Source organism: Canis lupus, chromosome 7 (genome assembly GCF_048164855.1).
Source record: "Canis lupus baileyi chromosome 7, mCanLup2.hap1, whole genome shotgun sequence".
Classification (NCBI taxonomy): domain Eukaryota; kingdom Metazoa; phylum Chordata; class Mammalia; order Carnivora; family Canidae; genus Canis; species Canis lupus.
In genome coordinates, this window is record NC_132844.1 from 6434084 (window position 1) to 6456681 (window position 22598).

Genomic DNA, 22598 nt, shown 5'->3' on the forward strand with positions numbered 1-22598 from the left:
ACACATTTCTAGCATGTTCTCTCTTCCTAGAATATCCTTGCCATGGAAGACACAGTTTACCAGTTAATCTGTCCATGAAGCTTTCCCTTTCCTGGCTCCCTGTAGCTGGGCTAATTAACTCTCCTCTTGTGTACCTATACACTTTCTTACACCTACTAGCAAGCTGCAATATCTTAACCATACCAACTTCTGATCCATACATCTGAAGTGAACAACTGTGCACAAAAGGGCCGAAGTAATCTACTGATGGGCAGAGTTGCTGACAAGTTAGTCTGTAAAGAGACACCACTGAGTCCTTACTTTTTTTCAAACTAGACTTGTTGGCACAGCTACTAAGGCATTAACATGAGAAACAGCATATGTTGTTGAATAGCATGGAGGGCAAAAGGACAAAACTTGATTTGCCTGCCTATCTGAGGTAGAAGTTTAATTAAGATAATCAAAACATATTTTACTTAAAGTGCACCTATGAAAATTGGTATTAGCCTCTGCTTAAATATTCTAGTTCTTCAGCAGTTTTTAATGTGCATACTTTACTTTTAGCTGACTGTGCCAAATGCTGAAAGTGCTGAGAACCTTCCAATATATCCCTAACAGCCAAAATACAAGAGGCATCGAAAAGACCCTATGATGGCTAAACACGAGATCATTATTGCTCCTAAGAACTTCCCTTGCATCCAAACAGAGGCTGCCTGTGACTGTGTCTGCATAACTTGCTTCATATAATATTGAGATGACTTTTCAGGAACGCTAATGTTAGGAATTGACATAATTTTCAGTTTTCATTCCATTTCAGTTCCAATGGTATTTGCTGACTGTCTAACATATGCCAGAATTTTTGCTAAGAGAGGGAGGTGGAAAGAGGAAGAGGTCACAGTTTCGGGTGAAATAAATGAAATCCTAAACAACTCAGGGCTTGAACTTTCTTCAAACTAGTACAAATTTGGTGCCTCCCATAAAGTAGAGGGCTGACCCTCCAATGTTGATTTCATCATGACAGTTGGCTGGGTCTGCCAGTCCAGGCCAGACCAAAACTGGCTAGGAAATCTAGCCTCCTTTAATATGACGAACTTTTATCCTTTAGTTTAAAACTTCCTATCAGCTACAAATTACAGCCCATCAAAAGACAGAGAAGACAGGCAGGCACCTGGGTGGCTCAGTTGGTTAAGTATCTGACTCTTGATTTCCACTTAGACCGTGATCTCAGGGTCATAATCTCATATCTTGAGATCGAGTCCATGTGAGGCCTGAGTTGGGCTCCACACTGGGTGTGGAGCCTCTTTAAGATTCTATCTCCCTCTCCCTCTGCCCTCCCTCTCTTTAGGAAAAAAAAAAAAAAAAGCCTCTGAAATGCTTAATAGGGAGCAAATGACATCCTTCTTTGATTAAAGTTCATATAAATACAGATAAATCAAAGCCACTAAACTCAATTCTTTAAAATGTATATAGTCTTATACAGTATATTCTTCATATCTGTACTAAAAGGCAAAATCTAAAATTATCAACTAATACTTGAAAAGTATTGTAATTTACAAAACCTTTATACATCAAATCTTAACTTAGCCTTACAAAGTGGCATACTAGCATTATAGTCTTTTTTGAACACATGAGGGAACCAGGGCAAAACAATCTTTTATAATCTAAGGTCATATGTGTAATAAGTGGCAAAAACAGAATTCAAACTTACATCTCCAGACTCTAAATGTGGTGCCCTTTCTGTTTCTGCACTGTTTTTACCATAAATCATAATTAATTCAATTTTTCCCTATGCTTAGCCTCAGATTAAAAAAAAAAAAAAACTAAGGGGGTCATTTTCTTAGTACTATTTATTTTTTTAAAGATTTATTTATTTATTTATTTACTTACTTACTTATTTACTTATTTATGATAGACATAGAGAGAGATAGGGGCAGAGATACAGGAGGAGGGAGAAGCAAGCTCCATGCCGGGAGCCCGACGCGGGACTCGATCCTGGGACTCCAGGATCGTGCCCTGGGCCAAAGGCAGGCGCTAAACCGCTGAGCCACTCAGGGATCCCCCCTTAGTGCTATTTATTTAAGGCAAAATTAAAATAAGTTTTCATTCACTAAGTGCACACACTGACAGTGGGTGGACCAACCAATACAGCTGCTGATAGCAGACAGAAGCCAACTTAAGGTTGAGACTTTCCCCTTGTATAAAAAGATCCATGCACAGAGAAACATGTTTGGCTGAGTATAATTCAATTTGTAAATATTCCAAAGCAAACATTACAACTATCAGAAGTGTTTCCCCTTAAAAAAATAAAATAAAATAAATAAAAAATAAAAAAATTAAAAAAGAAGTGTTTTCCCTTGAAATAGACCTCCTGTGAAGATAACTGAGAAAAACATAAAACATCTTTAAAACAAAGTCTATTCTTTCCTTTAAAAAAATAGACATATATTAACCCCAAATAAATATTTCTTTCCATTTTCCCTCATGTCCACTAATCCCTCAACTGCCTCTGACAATGAAAGAATAAAATATTAACAATAGATGGTTTTTGAAGTTGGAAATGCATAACTTTTAGCCATCAGTGGTCATTAATTTAGCATTATCTTTAATATATTTATTATAGTTTCTGTGATTTAATTTAGTTGTCTTAACAAACATAATTTTGTTTAAGCAATGTCTGCACACATCTGTCTTCTGCACACATCTGTCTTCTTCAAGAGTAAAGGATCATATCTTATTCATTATTCTCTCATCCACTGGACTTATTATATGGTAGTTATTCAATAAGCATTTGTTGCCCTCAAATCAATTAATGTAGTAGAAATACATAAAACAAAATACATTTGAGTCTTACAGTTAACAAACATTTATTCACAAATGTACTGCATACATTTTACTTCCATACAGGATTTACCTTTAAATTATACTTGGCAACATGTTGTCTTTCATTGTAATGTTGTGCCTTACAATCTTTGGCATCTTAGATTCAATGAATAGTCTTTATAAAAATATACATTAAGAATATTCTTCTCATGTAATTAAATAAGTAAATGCAAAGTGCTGATCATGGATCTCTAGATTACATAAAGATGTGAGGGGGTATCCTTTACAGATGGCTCCCCTACTAAATCAGTGAGTCAGGAAAAAAAAAAAAAATCAGTGAATTAGGTCTTCAAGAGCCAGAACTTTATTTTATTCGTCTTTGTATTTCTAGTATGTCCTCCCTAATGGCTCAATAAAGATGAGCTAAATGAATGAAAACATCTGGTCTGGGGAAAAGAATGAGTGGGGGAGAGGGGATGATCCATGCTGTAAAGGAAAAAAACAAATTATAAAGATAACTAGGTTTAAAAAAATAACAAGAAATATACTATTTTATTTTTATTATTATTATTTTTAACTCATGAGAGACACAGAGAGAGAGGCAGAGACAAAGGTAGAGGGAGAAGCAGGCTCCATGCAGGAAGCCTGACGTGAGACTGGATCTGGGGTCTCCAGGATCACGCTCCGGGCAGAAGGCAGGTGCTAAACCACTGAGCCACCCGGGCTGCCCTAATATTTTTTTAAATGACACAAAACTTTAATATCTTACCGATATATGTATATATTCACATTAAACATGTGGGTAAGAAAAACAGAATAGAAAAAAAAAAGAATGAAGCCAGCAATGAGATTGGTTTCTAAAATTTATGTCATAAATTATATATACATGTTAGAGCTGGCTCATAAATCTTTCAATAAGGGCAAAATAAATACATTCAACAATTTTATTTTTAAAAATATATTAAAATTTGCCAGAAATATTGGAGATTTAGACATTCAAAGCACATTACAGTAAATTGGAGACACCAAAGACAGAAGAACTGGAAAACATATTAAAGAATTAACTTGGTATAAGTGGTTCATTCATTTATTGCAGAAAGATAGAAATAATACACACAGAAAAAACTGTATTCTGAGAATAGTATATATGAGAGCATTTCAGAAAATAGGCTTTTAAAAGGCTGAAAAATTAGAATTCAAATCGATCTTGTTAGGGAAGAATTCAAATTAAATTTTGTTAGCGATATCTTAAAAATAAAATCTGAAGATTCAAATTGAAAAGCGTCTATGATTCAACTGGGCAACACACACATGCCCATATACACGCCCAATATATACAAATAACACTTGATAAGCTATTTTCCAATAAGCCAAAATAAGAAAAACCAAGTAAGCACTTGGAGGCAAAACTCAAATCTTAGAAGTTTTCATTATAAGAAAAAAAATGGTAACTATGGATGGTGACAGATGTTAACCAAACTTATTGTGATCATTTTGCAATATATACAAATATGAAATAATTATCTTGTAAACCTGAAACTAATGTTATATGTCAATTATACCTCAATAAAAAAAGGTCTTTGAATAAATCACCTGAGAAAGTAACCATAGGCCTTCCTTTACTTCTTATCTAAAGATTCATTAGGAATATATATTTTTCAATTACAAAATTAATTTCTGAAAAAGAAAAGAAGATCTTTCACTTAAGACTCTCTCTATCCCTCTCCCTTTATTTTCCTTTCTTGTCTTTTGTTCCATGAAATGGGAGTGATTTTGTGATACTACTGCACAACAGCAATCACAAATTAGCATCTAATTTAATTACCTTTATAGCCTTTTACAAATCTAAATCAGTAGGAGGTATTGAATGGAAAATTTAGAGATTTTATTAATCTCCTAGGTAATAGTACACACTTTCCATGAATTCATAATATTGTGCTTTTTTAAAAAGATTGTATTTATTTATTTGAAAGAGCACAAGCAGGGGTAGGGACGGAGGAAGAGGGAGAAGCAGACTCCCTGCAGAGTGAGGAGTTGAGATGGGGCTCAATCCCAGGACCCCAAGATCATGACCTGAGTGAAAGTCAGACATTTAACCAATGGAGCCATCCAGGGGCCCCTCATATTGGGCTCCCGATTAAATATGCAACTCAAGTCACATGGTTGGTAACACAATGAGAACTAATATGTACTTATGTTTGACGTGATCGCTGTAAATGCAGGTTAAGAAGGTAAACAATGTTTTATAGATAAAGAAAATGGGGTTTTAGAGAGGTTAGTAATATGTATAAGGTAAAGAAAATGGGGTTTTAGAAAGGTTAGTAATATGTATAAGGTAAATGACAGAGACAAGAATTTAAATGTCTAACTTCAAAGTCAATGGTCTCATGGAATTGCTATGCTGCTTCTCCCCAAAGTTAGCAAAACATCTTAATGTGTTCTCAGCCATGTACAATCCTATTTCCCAGTCTTCTCAATGTATTTATGAAAATTTACCAACTGAAAGCAGTTCTTCTAAATTCCATAACATTTTTATTTGTTGTATCAAAAATAAGACAGGCAATATGAAAGTAAGAACTCTAAACAATGAAAAAAAAAAAAGAACTCTAAACAATGTAAAACTGTATCATACTAAATAAAATCTTATGTGAGTAATTATATTTCCCTGAACTATAATTCTTCAAATGTTTCATATCATACAGGTATGTTATTGATGAACTACGGTGTTTTTAGTAATTTTTATGATAAAGCTGGATATGGAGTCCTTGCTCAGAAATACAATCTTTTATGCTATTTTATGAGAAAAATAATTACCATATTTTTACTTTTTATAACTTTTCCCAATTAAGAAGCTTAAAACACAAAATATTATTAAAATAAATTATAAATTTGAGAAAAATGAAATATAATTCAAGGACCCATTATAAAATCTTAGCAAATATTGGCAATGATAGGATTATACAAAACAGCACTCTTAAGTTCAAATACAAAGCACTTTATAAACATTTTGTTAATCTCAATCAAACTGAAGGACAAATATTACTTTACATAAAGATGATTATTTATTTGCTACAAGTGTTGCCGAGGATAGAAGGGTCAGAGGGAGAGGGAAAGAGAGAATCTTAAGCAGACTCCATGCCCAGCATAAAGTCCTACGCAAGGCTTGACTGATCTCAAGACCTTGAAATCACGACTTGAGCTGAAATCAAGAGTCGGATGCTTAACTGACTGAGCCACCCAGGCACCCCAAAAGATGGTTATTTTAAAAGATACTATTTCTTGAATATCAATATATGCCAGATGCTAATCTAAAAACTGTATATACACTATCTCATTAAACCGTCACAACAGTCGTTGGAAAGGAGGGAATTATCTTCCTTGTACACATCACACTAAGGCTATCTCATCTCCCACATCCAAGGTTAGGGAGGTTAAAAAAATTGGCCAAATTCACACACTTAGCAAAACAGAGACTTAGAATTCAAATCTAAGATTCTGAGACTCTGAGGTCCATGCTCTGTTCACGATTTGAATATGTAACTGTACCTCTCAACAACAGTTAAGGTTTCCTGTGCAAGTTGTTCCAAAGCAGTATTAGGTACTGTTCACTTGCATGACTTGTAAGTCCTTCAAAAAGATGATTAACATGTCCAAACCTGGACTCAGTAACTTCCCATCCCAAGACTGGTGTTTCTAGTATACTCCCTACTCTGATTAATGGAAGGAGTTAGGCTTCACCATCTGGATAGTAGTCAACCCATGACTTTTTTTTTTTTATCTCCCATATCCAAATAGTCACTAAATTCTGTTGATTCTACCTCCTAAACATCATTCTTTCTTCATTATCTCTCATATAGACCTTCAGCTACTACCCTATGTCTATCCCTCACCGTTCAGACAAGCTTCTTCAAAGAATGGTCTATATTCCACTTAAATTGAATGCTTCTTAAGGGCAATTCTGAACAGGTGCTTTTTAAGAATGCTACTGTATACTTATCACCCATTACAGAGTTGTCCACAGTAGGTTTTCAATAAATACTGAACAAATGAATGCAAATATCTGGCTTCCATCCCTCTTAATGCTATATATAGTATATGTGCTATTAAGTGACCACAGTATGTAAACTTCCTTTGTTCTGATTCCAAGTTCCTAAGCAATGAGATGACTTTTCATGTAATTTTCTTACAGAGAAAACTCTTTGGTTGGAGAATCTAGATGCTATCTACTTGGCAAATGCCTCAAAGCACATTAATAAACTGGCATTCTGATAAATTCATCATTCTCACATACACCCACACACAACAGACAATTTCCATGTCTCACAAACTCTCACACACTTAGCCCAATTGTGATTCTAAGCCCATAAGACTTTGGAGTGCTGTTTTTCCATGGTAAATTCATCAATGAATTTCATAATAAAGGCTTCTTAGAGACCAGCCAGTCAGCTTTTTCCTTGATCAATGCACCATTCATTTAAAGCAGCAATTCCTCTATATATGTTATACTTTTTCTTTGTATATTTTACTATCTTGCAACAACATAAGGCATGTAGAAATCTGGTAAAAATGTTAGCAAATTCAATTTCATGAGGGTGAGCACTGTAATTCACTAGCAATAAAAGTTCTCTTTTAAGACAAATCTTCTGGGGTGCCTGGGTGGCTCAGTCCATTAAGCATCTGCCTTCAGCTCAGATCATGATCCTGGGGTCCTGGGATCAAGCCCTGTGCCAGGCCCCCTACTTAGCAGGGAGTCTGCCCCTCCCCCACCCCGACTTATGTGAGTTCTTTCTCAAATAATTAAAATCTATTTAAAAAGACATTTCCTAAAATGTCTTCATCAATAAAGTACCTTCTTCTACCAATTATCTTGTGTTTTTGTAAACAATAGGTAAATACTGCAATACCTTTGAAAATTCTGTGACATATTTTTCTTCCCCTGATCCACCAAATATGTACGAAGTTCATACTAGATGCCAAGCACTGTACTCAGAGCTGGGGATGATGAGCAAATATCAGCACTGTCGTTGCTTTTCTGTGCTCAAGCTTTAGAAACACTCACTGGGGTGCCTCAGTCAGTTAAGCATCTGACTTTTTATTTCAACACGGGTCATGATCTCAGGGTCATGAGATCAAACCTCACATCAGGCTCCACAGAGTGTGGAGTCTGCTTGAGATTCTTTCTCCCCCTCCCTGCCCCTCTCCCACTCCCCTGCAGGCACTCTCTCTCTCTCAAATAATAAACAAATTTTTAAAAAGCAGCAGACACATTTTCATAAAATTATCACAGAGCAGTATAAAACTACATTTGTAACTTATTCGCAAGTAGAGGCATATGGTAAAATAAGAGTATATTTATAATAGAGACATTTGTTCAGATCAGGTAAACTGAGAAAGTGGTATGTGAGTTAAGATCTATAGGAACGGGAGTCAAAGACAGGCTAAAGAAGTCTGAACAAAGAACACAGTACACATACTGCCTCTATACTCACTATCTCCAGTTCTTCTCCCATTCTCTCTTAAATAAAATGCTCACCTGACTTTTATATTCTTTACTCAACCAAAACTGCTCTCAAGATCCTCAATGACTCCCTAAATGTAGTGCTCAATTATCAATCCTTATCTCACTTGATCCAGAGCAGCACTGCACATACGTAGTACTCCTTGACCACTTTCACCACACTCTGTGGGTCCTGTGTTCCCTAGCTGCTCCTGCATAGTCGCCTTTGCAGATGACTCCAGATCAACCCAAACCCTACGGAGTACCTCTTTTTGTGATACCAACTATACGCTGGCTTTAACTGCTATTAAAACACTACTGTGAAATCCAGTTATTCTGTCTACAGCCAGATCTTTTACCTCATCTCTGTGCTCTTTTACCTAACTTGCCTACTCCATACCTCTACTTGAATATCTTAGAGGCATCTCAAACTTTACATGGCCAAACAAGACTCTTGATTTCCATCTCCTTACCTCTGTACACAAATCTGTAGACATCCCCACAACATGAAATGGCAATTCCATTCTTCTCGTTGTTTAGCCTAAAAACTTTGGAGTCATCTTGGACTCCTATACGCTCACACCTCATATCCAATCTATCAGTAAAACTTGTTAGCTAAACAAACACAACAGGTCCAGACTATGGGCCTCTTCCCATTGCCTCCACTGTTAGCACCCTGGTCCAAGCTACCAATATCATCTCTCACCTGGATTATCACTTTAGCTTCCTAACTAGTGTCTCTGCTTCTACACTCGCTTCTCCCTAATCTATGCTCAACACAGTTTCAAAGAAGTAATCATTTTGAAAAGTCAGATCATGCAACTGATCTGCTCTAAGCCCTCCAATGGCTTTCCTAATTCAGTTAAAGGTCAAGGTCCTTTCAACCACCTATGTGACCTCCTTCCTCTGTGACCTCAAGTTATTCTCCCCCCCTGCACTTACTGTGCTCCAGTCACATTGCTATTTCTTTGCTCCTGCCCAGAGGCCTTTATACTGGCTGTTCTCTTCCCAGGAACGTTCTTCCTCCAAGGCTCGGCACAGCTTATTCCTCCTTCTACTTCATATTCCCTCAAATGTCTCCTTCTTGATTAGGTCTCTGACAACCTTATTTAAAAGTGAACCTTGCCCTCTCCCCCCCACACACACAATCTGGTACTTCATAGTCCCCTTCCTGGTTGGCTCTTATTTTTTCTCTACCACATTTGTCTTCATTTGCCTCATATATTATATATTTATTGTTGATCTCTCCCTAATAGAATGTAAGCTCAATGAGAGTAGGAACTTTTGTACAGGTGACCTTCGAACAACGTGGGGGGTTAGAGGTGCCAACTCCCCACCAGGAAGTAAAAAAAAAAAATCCCACAACTTTTAATCCATAGAACTTTTGACTCCCCCCAAACTTAACTACTAGAAGCCTACTGTTGACTAGAAGCCTTGCAGATAACATAAGCAACACATACTCTGTATACATATTATATACAGTATTCTTAAAATAAGTAAGCTAGAAAAAAGAAAATGCTATTACAAAAGCCATAAGGAAGATAGATTTACACTAGTGTACTGTATTTATCAAAAAACAATCCATTTGTAAGCAGACCTGTGCAGTTCAAATCCATGTTGTTCAAGTGTCAATGTATATTGTGCTCAATGACATATGTACTTGTCCCATTACATAGCACTCAACAGATATGTTGGAAATTTGAAATTAGGTGGAAATAGGAAAACCAGCGACTAAAGAAAGATCTGTATGGCTGAAGTAGCGAGAGGTGGAGAGTGGTAGATACACGAAGTGAGGCTGCAGTGGTGGAAAGAGACCAGAGGCTATTAGGCTTTTTACAAACAAGTTTTGCCTTAAGAATAGTGAGACAGCAATGAATGATTTTAAGAGAAAAGTCTGGCCAGGACGTGCATTTCAAAAAGTTCAGTATGGCTCCAGTGTGGAGAACTAATGGAGAAAGGCCAGAGTGAACAATCACTATGACAATGGTCTTGGCAACAGATTACGGCGGTTTGGAAAAGGCTGTGCTTACGTAGATCATGGGTACAGCTGGATGGAGCTATACGTCTACAAGTCACAGGTGGCAGTGGAACCATGTGTATGGATGGGAGCAGACTCAACTATGCAGGCAAAAGGGGATCTAGATTTAAGAAACTACGCTATGCATTGGACAAGGAGGAGGAGCCCCAAAAAAGGACAAAAAAGGAATGTCTTTTTAAATTTTTTGAAATCATACTCACAAGTTCACATTTTTTTTTTTTAAATCAGATTTAAACCAAGTAGCATAAAAGTAGCAAGGCCTTTTCAAATCAGACTAATTCATTTAAACTGTCAAATCTGTCCAAGGTCAGGTCACTCTCAGAAACCATCCGGAAAATTCACAGGGCTGGTCTCTTTGCGGCTTCAAAGTAGATCAACACACAGGAAGTTACCCTTCCCAAAATAGAGGGGATTTTGGCTTATTGCAGTTTCCTGAAAGTACTGTCTCTCTCTCTCCCTTCTGAGCCTCACCATAGGCTTCTTCCGGTCTTCTTTCCCTGGGATGAAGAATTTCCCTGACTTTCCAGGATTAAGCCAAGAGACCCTCTTTCTAGACGTCCCAGATAGCCAGCTACCATACTGTGTACTGTAATTGTGTATTTTACTACCAGATGCCATCACTGGAGAGGGGGCTGCGGCTTTTCCCCCTGTTGCATACTCAGCACCTCACAAGGAGAAATTTCTAAAATTCAAAAACGGAATTTAAATTTAAAACTTAAGTACGCTGTTTAAAATAACTTATTTGACTTTACTATTATCATTATAATTTAAAATTTAACTAAGTTATCTAAAATAACTTATTTGACTTTACTATTATCATTATCATTTTTTTTTTTTTTTAGTTTCTATTTAAGTGGCCTCTACACCCAACACGGGGCTCGAACTCCCCACCCGGGGAACTGAGCCGCCCCGGCCCCTCCACGGCTCCACTGGTGTAATAAACGCCATCCATCCCACCATGCGGAGAATTAAAATCTCATTGACGAACCGGACGGCCCTTCACACCTTGACTTTTCTCCAGAGGTACGACTTTTTTACAAACAAACATGAACCTTTTATGCAAATGAATCTTTTAAAATAAAAATAAAATAAATAAAAATAAATAAATAATTTAAAATAAAAATAAAATAAATAAATAAAATAAAATAAAATAAAATAAAATAAAATAAATAAAAAATAAAATCGGGCAGCCCGGGTGGCTCAGTGGTTTAGCGCTGCCTGCAGCCCAGGGCGTGACCCTGGAGACCCAGGATCGAATCCCGCATCCGGCTCCCTGCATGGAGCCTGCTTCTCTGTCTGTCTCTCATGATTAAGTAAATAATATCTTAAAAAAAAAAAACACATACTAAATCTTGGGAGATTTTTTTTTTTTTTTAAATAGCATCACCTAAGGGGGGGGGGGGGGGGAAGGCCTGCAAAGTTCCCATCCAGGGATGCTGGGGTTTCTTCTTTTCCCCTTAGTCTCTCGTGCAAAATGGATCTGACAACTGGCTTCTGCTCGGGATCTCCTTTGGGCGCACAAAACACACAACACCCCCCGCGCAAAGGCGGACGCCAGGGCCAGCGCACGGGGTCACCTAAGGCCGCCCTCGCGGGTCCCCCCGGCAGAGGTGCGAGCGGAGGCCGCGCGCGGGGCACCATTCCCGCCGCATCCCTTCCTCACGCCCCAACGCGCCCTCCGCCCGGGGCGCCCGCGCTACTCCTTCCCAGACACACCGGACAAAACCCCCTGGACTTAGGCCATCTTCTAGATGCCTCGATCTCAAAATCCCTGAGGAAACGAAGGAAAAAAAAAAAAAAAAAAAGCCTCAATTGGCAGCCGAAACCCCCCAGCGCTCCCCAAATCGACGCTTACCAAGCTCCGTCCGCGCTAACCGTTGGCTCGAAGGCCGCCACGGGCAACGTCGCAGGGGCTCCTGGGGACTGTAGTTTCTATCGCCCGCAGAACGCGCCGGTACATCAAAACTACACTTCCCAGAAGCCAATGCGACGACGCCCCCTCCCCCCCCATCCCACCCCCACCCCTGCCTTCTTCAATCTCGGATTTGGCGTAATAAAGACACCGTCACTCTTTCCAAGCTGATCTTAAGTGAGGATGAGGTTTCCTCCAGGTGTCTAAGCCCTCTTGGCCGTGCTCGGCCTCTCTCCGTAATAGCTTCATTGTACTTGCACTTAACTTTTCTTTCCCCGGCTCCGAGCCGGGAGAATCCGTACGTCACGGGACGGAAACGCCCCCGACGCAAAAAAAAAAAAAAAAAAAAAAAAAAAAAGTCCGTTCGGCGCATGCGCTCTGTTCGCCATCACGCATGCGTAGCAGCCGGTTGCAGTTGGCGGCCGGGCGCGGACTTGGGGTCCGGAGGTAGCCCGTCGGAGGGCGGGGCTCTTTCCAATGGCTTTGCCTCCGCGGGTCGCGTCTGCTTGGGCGGGGAAGAGGGCGCTGGGGCAGGGGCGGCTCCTGGTTTATGCCGGGCGGAGAAAGGGGAGGGGCTGCAGGGGGGTGAGGACCCCATCTCCCCTCCCTCCTCCCGCCCTCTGGGCCGAGCCCCACCGATGGGGCTGGGCGAAGGGGCGGGCTCTGCGCCTGGGGCCTCGCTTGTGCGCCAGCTCGGCGGCCCGGCCCTGCGCGGGTCCGGCTTAGCGGGCGGTGGGCGAGGACGCAGGTAGAGGAAAAGAAGTGGCGTCTGCCCGGGGTTCCGGCGTCGCCGGGGCCGGGGCCGCTTTCCTCCAACGCTGCAGCCGAGGCAGCGGCTGCAGAGGCTGCCCCGCCCTGCACCCTGCACCCCGCACCCCGCACCCCGCACCCTCCCCCCTCCAAGGAGCGCCCGGGTCTCCGACCCCGGCGGCCGGCGAGCAAGGAGGGCTTGGCGAGGCTTCCCCGGCAGCTGCCGGCCGGCCGCCGAGGCGGAGGGCGGAGCTGCGGAGGGCAGGGCCTGGCGCCGGAGGAGGGGCGGGGTGGGAATGCTCCCGGGAGCTCGGTGGCCGCCCGGACGAGAATCCCCGAATGGCTGGGGGCGCCTTCCACTGCGAGCGGCCTTCCTGGGCAGAGCTGGGATTTGACAGCTGCACGACGTGAGGATATCCGCTGACCCCGCGAGGCGGAGGAGCGCACTTCCCCGAGGCGGCCTGTCCGGCCAAGCCAGCGCTGCAGGGTTTCAGCTTTCCAACTTTTTTTGTGCGTGTGTCTCTGCCAAGAGGACTGCCCTGCCCCTTCGTGTAGGAGAGAAGAGTGAGTTGTGCCCCGCGTCGGTCCAAAAAGACGCTTCGTGGTTCCAGATGTCACCGAGGCCGCTGTGTTTTCACGGCGACTCGATGTCCCCGGTTTTCTTCTTCTCACGTGCCTCGTTTTAAAAGTGACCAAGTGCTCGTGGGGACATGCCGACGGGGAACTGAAGGCGGCCCAAGGAGACCCTCCCTCCGGTTGTCATGGCTGAAGGAGACAGTGAAGTGAGATGGGACGGGCTGTGCAGTAGAGACCCGAGCACTAGAGAGACCGCGCTGGAAAGCATTAGGCAGACGGTCTTGAGAAAGACCGAGGATCTTCGTTGGGGGAGAGAGGCGCCTCTTCGTCCACCAGACGGGCTTTCACCCCCGGCGGCTTCGTTGGATGGGTTGAATAGACTTCTTGCTCATCTGCTCATGCTTTCTAAGAGATGTCCCTTTAAAGATGTAAGAGAGAAAAGTGAATTTATTTTGAAGAGCGTCCAGGTAAGAAAACATTGTGATTGCAACTGTCCGCCCGGTGCAAGTGCAGGTTTCCTTGCACACTTACCCTCCCTTTGTATTGTGGGCTCCTAGTAGGTGGTTCTGCGAGCCCGTTGTGAGTTCATGCCACAGCTCGGGGTGGCTTGGAAAGCGTGGAATTTGGGGCCCAAACTGTACAAGATGAACTAAAGTAAAAGCCATTTTCAAATAAGAGTAAACAAGTATTGTGTTTCTAGAGAGTTTTTTTTTGTTTTTTTTTTTTAGCAGAAACTGCATTCCTCTAGGAAAACTATGAGACAGTTACAGTTAATCGCAAGTAAAGACTTGCTTTTTTTTCTTGCATTCATTTTTACATGTTGGAAAGTGATAGCCAGGATGCTTTTCACATCGTTACAAACGATATTCTGTGTGGATGGTTTCTCACTTACAAGCCTCTGAGATGATAAAGCGTATTAAGTGTTCCTTCACTAAATTCAGGATAATTGGTCAGTTTTCTCATGTTCTTAAAAACAAAACAAAAAATCAGGGTCTGTTCTCTAGAGGCGACCTTTTTGCGACTTTTTTTTTTAATGAATTACATAAAATAATAAAAGCCTAGATTAGAAAAGGAGGTAACATTTTAAGATTGAAAAGTTGAACCCAGGTTGAGTAGAATGGCAGAAACACTCGTGGTAAATGACTCAATTGGTTTTCTCTGTGTTTGCCTCAATTGCATGATTTTTCTTTTTCACGTAGGCATCTGTTTAAGTTTTCAAAAAGTGCAACAGATTAAAAATGTTAATTTTCCTCCTGTTCTGTGCATAACCAATCTGTCCAGTTTTATTGGAGGACTTATCAGAAGGGTTTTATTTTGACTTTTTTGTTTGTTTAGAGAAAGTTTGTTTTTAGATCATAAGAATGGTCAGTAACACTCTGTTGGTCAGTCTGAATTACTCCACGTGTTGAAGTCATTTATGAAAAGCTCTTAAAACTTATAATTCACTTGGGTGTATAAGCTAAGATTAATAGTTTTTTCTATTTTGGTTGGTTTAAAGCAACAGAAAAAATAATCATGTTCATAAAATGAAGACTGTTTAAGATCTTGGGATAGTTCTTCCCACAAAGTTTGGGAACAACCGTTACAATTCATTTGTCCAGAGTTACCAGAGAAGAATTAATTTTCTAGGTGCCTAAGACTTTTAAGCCTTAAAAGTTATTTCTCTATTTCTCAGACTGCAGTGTCTACAACCACCATTATGGATCATCATTAATCACATCAAGTACTGTTGTTTAGCTGAGGGTGAAGTGTATAGGGCTATATGATCCATTTTTAAAAATATTTGTGTTCGATTTTTAATAGTTTTTCTGTTCCTCCCCCTTACTGTCACATACTTTTCACTTTGGTCTCTCCTGAATCTTTAATTTTGTTGCTTATTTATATTCAAATGGAAAAGCAGATAACCAATTTAGTTCAGAATTATATTGAAAACAGAAGTAATTAGGCTCTGGGGAGTGCAGGGTCAAAGGACTGTGGTATATTGGTAAGTAAATGGGTACTGGAGTTAGACCTCGGCTCAAATTCTCCTCCTTTATTAATGTGCTGTATAACCTTGGACAAGTTACTTGATCTCTCTTAGCTTGGATTTCCACATCTATAAAATGGGAATAATAACATAGAGCTGTTGTGAGAATTAAATGAGATGTAAAGTGCCCCAGTATAAAATGAATGCTTCTCTCCTTTTTCACAAGTGAAAGACATAGACCATGTGATATATATTTCAGAATTCACTCATCCTGGAAAAAAATTCAAGAATCCCCTCCACTGTGAAAGTTCTCCATAGATTTATATTCTTTTTTTTTTTTTTTTGATCTTTGCATCTATTGCACTTAATTCGTGTTACTATTGTAACAGGCACTCTTATATTGTGCTATAATCACATGTTTATGTGTCTGTGACCCCAGGAGGGCCTTTCAAGTTCTCAAGAGTACTGGCTGGGACCTGGAAGCTACTAAATATCCAGTGGATGAACAGATTTATATTTGGCTACTTTTTATTTCTTATCAGCCTGAATAAAGTTATCAGAGTAGGGAGTTTCCATCCCCACATCATTCATGCATGCCTTCACATAACAGATGTTTATTGAACCCCCCGTGAATGCCATTCTAAGAACTAAGAACCAGTGATGAACAATTTTGACCTCTTACTGGAGACAGATCATAGGGAAGTAAACAAATAATGTAATTTTAGTAAGGGAAGACTTCCCTGAAGAGATGACATTTAAGCAGAGATTTGACAAATTAATAGATATAATCCAGGCAGAAAATGAAATTTGTGAGGGGGACATTCCACACAGAGGGAACAGTTGTGTGAAGACCTCATGGCAAGAGAGAGCTGATGAGTTCTAGGAAAGGTAACACAGTGTGGTTGGAGCATATTTTTGAAGGGAGAGTGAAAGCTTAAGCACATTCTCTGTAGTGCGAACTGGCTCCAGTACTTAATTAGCTCTACAATGTTGAATAAGTTGCATAATTTCTCCTTGACTCAGTCTCCTCCTCTGCAAAATGACGATGATGCTCACAATGAGAATAAAATGAGTAACACTTGCAAAACATAGTGCAGTGCCTAGCACCTAAGAAATGCTCAGCGATATCAGGAATTCTTACTGTTTATAGGCAGGAGTTGGATAACAGGATCTTGTAGGCCGAGTTAAGAGTGGTGGACTTTATCCTAGTAACAATTGGAATCCACTGAGGGGTTTTGAGCAAGATGATGATATAATCCATGGTGTATTAGGAGGATTACTTTCGGAGCAACATGGAGACTGAATTTCAGGGGTCAAGAGTGGATGTGCAACATCAGTTAGGTTATTCCACTAGTTCAAAGCAAAAATTATGGTGGAGCAGGATATAGTAGGAAAAGTGGGAAACAGTGAATGGGTTTGGGAGATCGCTAAGAGTTAGTAACCCCAAGATAGGGTATTGAATTGGATACAGGAGATGAGGGAAATAGCAAAATCAAGGATGCTCTCCAATTTCTGGCTTGAACTACTTGGCGAATAGTTCAGTCATTTCCTGAGACAGAAGAGATGTAAAGGGTCAATTTAGGAGGAGTGGTGAGTTCTCTCTTGGATGTGTGGAGATTAAGTTTCCTATGATACATCTGATTAGAAAAAGCTCCTGAAGGTATTTCTGCCCCTGCTACGATAGTTGTAGTCCTGCCATTGTTATCTGTCACTTCCCCGTCCTCCACCTTGATATCCATCCTCCACATAACTGCAGAGTCATTTATCTAAAATGAAATCTGATCTTGTTACTCTCCTGCCTAAAATCCTTGAGGATAGAATTTAAACTTAAGAATGTCACGTAATGTCCAGCGTCATCTGGCTTCCACATTACTGTTCTAGCCTCACATGGCAAGCCAAATAATAAAATGTAGTGCTCCATAATGCTTTCTGTTATATGTTAGTAAGGCATTAGAAGCTGAACTGACTATGCAATTCCTGCAGCTGTTCCTGCTCTTAATTGCTGTAAATCAGCTCAGAGGTCTGGTAGTTGGGAAAAGAGTTAATAGGGCAGGGGTAGGATGGATTCAACTCAAAATGACTAAACCTGTAAAAAAAAAAAAAAAAAAAAATTGGCACATTGAGAGAGAGCATTCTCTGTATTCCTGTTCTCAGTTTATTGATTTCACATCAACATATTTATATCTATTGAACACACTTTTGAGAACTGTTCTGTGCCAGGCACTGTACGGTGGACTGGAAAATCAATAAGACCGTTCCCTGCTTTTGAGGAAGGTCTTCTATTCTCATAGTAGGCTTTATTTATGCTGGATTTGTTGTTGTTCTAAATCTCTTAATACCTTTTTGATATGTTTGATTCTCTAAACAAAGGAACAGATGTATTAAAACTGGTTGGATACATTAGTATAGTCTATGGATGAATTGTAGTCTTTATGATGCATATAATTAAGGGAGGAATGTGACTGTGTGATATTCATCAAAAGATTATGAGTGTTCAAAATAGTCAATTACTTTTCTAAGAATGGTCATTTGATCATTTTCATTTCTGTACTGTGAAAAAGGAAAACTGTTAAAATTTCTTATAAGCTTGCCAGCAATTAACACTATCTGAAAGTAATTTGGCTTTAGAAAATTTAGAATAAGTAACAAATAGTAATATATCTTTGTTAAGTGGGGTGGAGGAGACTTTCATTTAGTGAAGTAATTGTTATCCCCCACCCAAGGAGAAATGGGTATGATGCACATTTCAGTTTTTAAGAGTTGTAGTTAGAGTATCCATTTGCTATCCAGTTTGGGTAATACATAGTTTGTAGGTTTAACAATAAGAGATTTATTATTTAACATAATAAATATTGAGGTTGGGCAATTTCAAGGTTGGTTGATTGGTTCATTACCGAAGTACATTACCTTTTTGTTTACCTTCTATCTTTCTGCTTTCCTTTCCTCAGCATAGCAAGTACTATTTCTACTCATGGCGAAAAGGTTGCCTCAACAGTTCCAGGTTCCATGTGCAGTCATGACCCATCTACAACAGAGAAGAAGGTTTTTTTCACTTGTGTCTATCAGGGAAGAAAGGTTTTTTTCATAGCCTCTAGCCGACTTCTGTCAGTTTTTATTGACTAGGGTTGAGTCACATGCCCTTTTCTAAGCTAGTCATTGGCAAGGATATTGGGCGTTTCTCATTTTGGTTTGGACTAATCTGCATTTAGCCCCTGACAGCCAGGACACCCCCATCACTTGAACAAAAAAATTTCTATTGGTGAGGAAGAAGGGGGACGGAAAGCAGTCAAGTTTATTCAGAGGCTACTATATTAGAACTGATCTAATATCTCACTAGGTAAAATATTGTTTTGGTCTAGTTATAATTTAGATTATATTAGGTTAGAAACATAATTTATAATGATGCTATAAAATGTAACATGAGATTAGGAACATTCTAGAAGCAGATTTGGCCTTTTAAATTGTTTTGATTTCTTTTTTACTGCTATATGTAGTCAAAGCCAAAAGTTTTAGGTGGTGCATCTCAACCAAATTCACTGCTGCTCCTAGCCACAGCAAATATGAGAGTCTTCTTTCAGTATTTATACTATCTTTCTTCTATATCCATTATTTTCTGGCATTTCTTATTTTACTAACATGCTGAGAACTCAGTCCCTTTCCTTGAGAAAGCCTTCCTGACTTTATTCCTACCTTTGACCACTTTCTTTAGTAGCTTTTTGATCTCAGTGGAGAATGCTATTTCCCCTCAGGTTGTCTCTGTTTCTTTAGATGGAGAATGTGAAGAAACTGAAGGCAGCTATTAACTTTTTTTTTTCCCTAAATGGTTTGCAGACAAAGTAATAGCTTATCTTTTTTTTTTTTTTTTAACCCCACTGGCTTACAGGATGAATCATATCTGCACTATCTACCCTCAGTGTCCTCTTTATAATATATAAATACATCCTGTCCCCTTCCTTTGTTCTGACTTTCAGAAAGACTGAAACTAACAAGGATACTCTTTTTAATTTTCAGATTTCAAATATTTAATTCCTGTTACAGTGCCCCAGATGGTCTCTAGCATGGAAAAAAAAAATCTCAAAATGATTAATTCAAAAATGGGGTTTTTCAACACACTGTTTAATTTATAAATGGGATATAGTGTTTTGTAGAAAAATGGGATGTTAAACTCTTGCTTATTAGATTCCAATTTAAGGTCATGGGTTGCTCATGACTTCAGGAAGGACTGTCTGAAAAACAATAGTTCAGCTTAATTAGAATTATTTTCTCATCTAAACACTTTGTGTCCTTAAACTGCTATTCAGATCATCCATGGAGTGGAAGAATTAGAAAATAGGTGTGCTGTTCTTTTTTAGAGTTATATTTTTTTCCTTTGGGTGGGTGACCATTAGAAATTTGTAGGATATCTTTTAGCCATCTGAATAGAAAATAAATTAATAACTCAAACAGCTTATGGATTTGCTGAAGCTGACCTGACAGAAAGTAGACATGGAATCTTGCATATAATAAAGTGTTAACAAACATTTAAAACTTTGACACAAAAAGGTCCTATTTGGTATCATGTCTTAATCATAAAGGATTTTCAAATTTGAAAACCGACAGTGTTCATGTGGAAGCAAATTAACATGGATTGGAGGAACCGTAGAAATCAGGACATTTTTAGAACTTGTGAAAGGACAGGGGAAATGCTGGGGGCGTGGGCGAGGCAGTGCCTAAAGTGCATGGAAGGATGAAAAGTACTGCTGGAGGTACATTAGCACCAGGCGAGCTTTGCCACCAATTTTAATCTCTTCTTTGTCGCAGTTTCTCAAACCAGTCTATTTTGTCATGCCATATGGTAAAATACTTGCTTTTTAAATGGAAGTCAATGGAAAATAGGACTTAAACTTTTCTAGACCACATTTATTACGTTAAGTCAGATCTTCGTTGACCTTGATAAAATTACCAAGTACTCTATGCAGGCACAATGTACTCAGGCGCATCAGAGAGTTCTTCAGAATATTTGATGATGGTATTGTTGGGGGTATTGGGCAGTCTGGAAATAGAAGTGTGAAAACCTCAGCTAAATAGGCATACTATGGGAACATTTCATGCTTTGCTGCTTTTTTCCTTGTGGTTACTACACCAAGTTAAACTAGTGCTGATAAACATACATTTATCATAATGTTTGTGTATTTTTTTTAAAAAGTCGGTTAAAAGATGTTTACTTTTTAAAAAAGCTTTTTCACTGGTAATACTTAGGAATTTTGTAGGGTAACAATTTAGACCATTTATTGGATCTTTCCAGTTGGCATTGTTATTGTTAAGTTTGTGTTACTAGTAGACTGTCACAGTTTATGACATTTTTCAATTTATAAGAAAAAAAACTCATGTGAAATTTGGCAACACAGCAATTACCTGTCTTATGTTCTAATCTCTTTTATATAACAAAATAAGAAAATTTTTTTAGAATACAATGAAATATGTCACTACCTTAGAAAAATGAGATATTTTTAGTTTTATATTTTATTCTTACCCCATTTTAATGTGGTAAATAGGTAGTTTTAATTTAAAAAGGTAGTTTCATAGATTTATGAATTATAATTTATTATTATGAAATATTTATACATTATTTATATTATAAAATTACCTTAAAACTTCTTAAGCTTTTAAACCATACTAAAGGGAAAGAAAATATATGATGTGAAGTTTGTGGGTTATCCAAATCAACTTTCATATATACATATTAAATGAATACTCTTCATTTAAACAAATAAATAGTATTCAATTAGTGTTTTAACTTAAAAAATTATTTAAATTGACAAGTTAATATACTATTTAAAAATTCATCAATTGTATGTGTAATATTCAGTAAAGTCTAGTTAGAATCACTCAAAGTAAGCATTTACTGTTTTGATACTTAAGTGTTTGACAGGCATTGCACACTCCTCCTAAAATTTTACATGATTTCATTTTCTAGCAAGTTGGCAGGTGTTAGCTGTCTATAATTATAACTGAGTAATTTTTCAAATGCTATTCATAGCCTAAACACAGCAAGATATTCTTCCAATCATGTGATAAAGACCAAGCCTTGCAAAATAGTGGTAGAGTGATATGTTCAGTGGTACTGAAGGACATATTTAAGAGAAGCCTTTCAAAAGTAAAAAGTGATTTAAGTGATAGGGAGAGACTTTTTTCACAAACCAGGGTTCTCTCAAAGATACAGAAATTATACCTCACCAAATTAAGATGTGTCTACTTTTTCATCTAACAAGTAATGTATGCATTGGCAGACTTAAATTATAAAATATAACCTGTATTGATTCAGTTTTGTTGATGACAGAGGTTCTGAGTATAAGAAAGAATTAAATTTTTTTTCCAAGATTTTATTTATTTATTCCTGAGAGACCCAGAAAGAGAGAGAGAGAGAGAGAGAGGCAGAGACATAGAAGGAGAAGCAGGCTTCATGCAAGGAAGCCCGATGTGGGACTCGATCCCCTGACCTGGGATCATGCCCTGAGCCAAAGCAGACCCTAACTGCTGAGCCACCCAGGCATCCCAAGAATTAAACTTTTTTTGAGACAGTGTAGATTTTACCATTTGGCCTGTGAATTATTTCTTCTCATTTCATTTATTAGGTATTTGTTGTGTACTTTCTCTGTGCCAAACACCATGTTTATCTGCCTTTTGACATGTCAGAAGAAAGGCTGTTTCACTTAATTTTAATAATGATTCTGCTTAAAAATTTCTTGACTTATTTTGTTTTCTGTTCTAAGCATACAGTCTCACATTGACTAGAGATATTACTTCAGAGTAATTTAAAGATCTTACTGGGAAAAAAAAAATAAAGACTAGAGATATTACTTCAGAGTAATTTAAAGATCTTACTGGGAAAAAAAAAATAAAGATCTTACTGGATTTTCTTTACCAGACATATGCTCATGAATAAATCTCTGTAGTCTCAGTTTCCTCATCTGTAAATTTACATATGTATCTACTTTATGATTTGATTATTAAAAAGATCATATTGGTAAAGCACTTTGTTACCTACAAATTTATTTATGGATAAATTCTTTGAGACTAC

General features: G+C 38.7%; 2 protein-coding genes across 10 annotated transcripts in view; one reads left to right on the forward strand and one right to left on the reverse strand.

Annotated features, from left to right (window-relative positions):
• CEP57L1 (centrosomal protein 57 like 1) overlaps positions 1 to 12336 on the reverse strand; it is a 69041-nt gene extending 56705 nt beyond the window's left edge. For 2 of the 6 annotated variants that reach the window (XM_072831844.1, XM_072831841.1), the window contains exon 1: positions 12190 to 12327. The gene's annotated coding sequence lies outside the window, so the exon portion shown is untranslated. Of the gene's footprint in view, positions 1 to 12189 lie in introns of all 6 variants that reach the window. The other 4 variants (XM_072831839.1, XM_072831845.1, XM_072831840.1 and 1 more) reach the window with 4 other exon arrangements.
• A 290-nt stretch (positions 12337 to 12626) lies between these two features.
• SESN1 (sestrin 1) overlaps positions 12627 to 22598 on the forward strand; it is a 99147-nt gene continuing 89175 nt past the window's right edge. Inside the window, exon 1 of one of the 4 annotated variants that reach the window (XM_072831838.1) lies at positions 12627 to 12693. Coding sequence is in view for 1 of the 4 variants with exons in the window: in XM_072831834.1 (XP_072687935.1) it covers positions 13758 to 14039 (282 nt within the window). In the remaining 3 variants the exon portion in view is untranslated. Of the gene's footprint in view, positions 12694 to 12874; positions 14040 to 22598 lie in introns of those variants that run through there. The other 3 variants (XM_072831834.1, XM_072831836.1, XM_072831837.1) reach the window with 3 other exon arrangements.